Below are 3130 nucleotides of genomic sequence, written 5' to 3'. Positions count from 1 at the left end.
TTCAAGTCCTCTTATTCTGCAAGCAAGGTGTCATTCAAGTCCTCTTATTCTGCAAGCAAGGTGTCATTCAAGTCCTCTTATTCTGCAAGCAAGGTGTCATTCAAGTCCTCTTATTCTGCAAGCAAGGTGTCATTCAAGTCCTCTTATTTGGCCAGCAAGGTGTCATTCAAGTCCTCTTATTTGGCCAGCAAGGTGTCATTCAAGTCCTCTTATTTGGCCAGCAAGGTGTCATTTAAGTCCTCTTATTCTGCAAGCAAGGTGTCATTCAAGTCCTCTTATTCTGCAAGCAAGCTGTCATTCAAGTCCTCTTATTCTGCAAGCAAGCTGTCATTCAAGTCCTCTTATTCTGCAAGCAAGGTGTCATTCAAGTCCTCTTATTCTGCAAGCAAGGTGTCATTCAAGTCCTCTTATTTGGCCAGCAAGGTGTCAGCAAAGTCCTCTTATTCTGCAAGCAAGGTGTCATTCAAGTCCTCTTATTTGGCCAGCAAGGTGTCATTCAAGTCCTCTTATTCTGCAAGCAAGGTGTCATTCAAGTCCTCTTATTCTGCAAGCAAGGTGTCATTCAAGTCCTCTTATTCTGCAAGCAAGGTGTCATTCAAGTCCTCTTATTCTGCAAGCAAGGTGTCATTCAAGTCCTCTTATTTGGCCAGCAAGGTGTCATTCAAGTCCTCTTATTTGGCCAGCAAGGTGTCATTCAAGTCCTCTTATTTGGCCAGCAAGGTGTCATTCAAGTCCTCTTATTCTGCAAGCAAGCTGTCATTCAATTCCTCTTATTCTGCCAGCAAGGTGTCATTCAAGTCTTCTTATTCTGCCAGCAAGGAATTAAAAGGCATTCAAAATGGATAAGTGGTTGAAAATGGGAATTTTTAGCAGACCATCACCTGTTACTAGCACTGAATCTCCAGTTACGGATTTGGCAGCTGCAAGTACTTCTGTGCAGTCTCATGAATCACAAGGACAGGGGGACCAGGGTGCAGCTACTGATATCCCTGCTCTAGAAAGAGATACAGTTATAACTAATCATAAAACTCAAAACTGTGCTCCTTCAAAAAAGAGAAAATATTGCGATGACTATTTGAAATATGGGTTTTCAGTCACAGGAGTTGAAGACTGTCCTAAACCACTGTGCGTTGTATGTGGCGAGATATTGGCTAACGGGTCCTTGAAACCATCGTTGTTAATGCGCCATTTAAAGACAAAGCATCCAAATTATAAAGATAAACATGTTAGTTTTTTCAAGAGACTATCAAAAGGTCCAACTATATCTTCTTTTGTTTCATCTGCAAACAAGGTCAATGAGAATGCGGTTGAGGCATCATACAGAATAAGTCACCGTATTTCTAAATGTGGTAAAAATCATACAATCGCTGAAAAATTGATACTTCCTTGCATAAGCGATACAGTTAGATGTATGTTTGGTGAAGACCATATCCTAAAAATTAACAAAATTCCATTTTCAAACAATACAGTTTCTCGCAGAATAAATGAGATGTCTGATGACATTGAATCCACATTGATTGAAAGAATAAAAAAAAGTCCATTCTTTTCAGTGCAGGTAGATGAAAGCACAGATGTATCAAATCTGTCCATTTTGCTTGTCATTGTTAGATATATCAATGATAAAATGCTTGAAGAGAATCTTTTACTGTGCCACCCTCTCACTGAGAGATGTACAGGTCAGGACATATTTAATGCCATTCACGGTTATTTTGTTAAAAAACACATTGATTGGGCCAATTGCTGTGGTATTTGCACGGATGGTGGTAAGTCTATGTCGGGCTGTTATACAGGCTTACGTGGCCGCATAAAAGAAGTCGCTCCTCATGTTCCTTGGAGCCATTGCTGTATTCATAGACAAAGTCTTGCTACCAAACACCTGCCATATGCACTGAAGGAAGTTCTGAATGAATCGGTCAAATTTGTTAATTTCATTAAGGCCAATGCCACAAACTCCAGATTATTCAAATCTTTGTGTACAGAGATGGACAGCATCCATACAACCTTACTTTTCCACACCGAAGTGAGGTGGCTTTCACGAGGGAAAGTACTCACCAGATTGTTCGAATTGAGACATGAAGTTCAACTTTTTTTAGAAGACCACCCTTTTCAGTTGAGCTTTAAGTTTCATGAAAGTGAATGGCTTCAACAGCTTGCGTACTTATCTGATATCTTTTCAGAAATAAATAAACTTAATTTAGGATTACAGAATAGTTTCATAACCATCTTTAAGGTTTCTGACAAAATCGAGTCTATGATCAAGAAATTGGATTTTTGGGAATCTTGTATCAAAAAAGACCAGTGTGAAGTTTTTGAGACACTCTACAGTTTCTTATCGGAGAATGAGCTGCAATTGTCAAAAGAAGTAAAAAGTAGTATAGTAACTCACTTAAAAGAACTTAAGGTGTCATTCAGACACTATTTTCCGAAGCAAAATAGTGTTAATAACTGGATTTCCAATCCATTCAACGAAACTTTCTTTCAACAAGCTGAAAACTTATCAGTTTCTGAAAAACAAAACTTGATTGAACTTTCGACTGATTCGTCTTTACAGTCAGATTTCAAAAAATCTAAACTCATCGACTTCTGGTCAGCAGTGAAAGAAGAGTACCAACAACTCAGTGAGAAAGCAATACAATATTTATTGCCTTTCACAAACACAGAGCTTGTCGAAAGAGCATTCTCTTCTTATGCGTACATTAAGAATAAATATCGCAGTAAGCTTGATGCAGCTCCTGATTTGAGATTATATCTTTCTTCATTCGACCCTGATTTTAAAAAACTCAGCTCCATGAAACAAGCTCAAGGATCGCATTGAAATTAAGAGCCAGATACTGGATATGTGACACCACTGGATATGGAGAGCTGATATTGAACCAAGAAGCACTACTATTGCCAGAAGAAGATTGCTGCCAGATGCTGGATATGTGACACCACTGGACATGGAGAGCTGATATTGAACCAAGAAGCACTACTATTGCCAGAAGAACATTGCTGCCAGATGCTGGATATGTGACACCACTGGACATGGAGAGGTGATATTGAACCAAGAAGCACTACTATTGCCAGAAGAACATTGCTGCCAGATGCTGGATATGTGACACCACTGGACATGGAGAGGTGATATTGAACC

General features: G+C 39.2%; 1 protein-coding gene across 1 annotated transcript; it reads left to right on the top strand.

The window, feature by feature from the left end:
• Positions 1-838: 838 nt before the first annotated feature.
• LOC146041558 (zinc finger BED domain-containing protein 5-like) lies at positions 839-2815 on the top strand. The gene has a single exon (XM_083161513.1). It carries the CDS (start codon positions 839-841, stop codon positions 2813-2815), a length of 1977 nt encoding a protein of 658 aa, XP_083017639.1.
• Positions 2816-3130: the final 315 nt, after the last annotated feature.

The sequence above is a fragment of the Crinia signifera genome, chromosome 19, assembly GCF_055691185.1.
Source record: "Crinia signifera chromosome 19, ASM5569118v1, whole genome shotgun sequence".
Taxonomy (NCBI): Eukaryota; Metazoa; Chordata; class Amphibia; order Anura; family Myobatrachidae; genus Crinia; species Crinia signifera.
The sequence above is the reverse complement of the archived record's forward strand: the minus strand, read 5'-3'. Positions and strand labels throughout refer to the sequence as shown.

Excerpts from the sequence above, each read along its gene's own strand:
- LOC146041558 (XM_083161513.1), top strand. The coding sequence starts at position 839 with ATGGATAAGTGGTTGAAAATGGGAATTTTTAGCAGACCATCACCTGTT.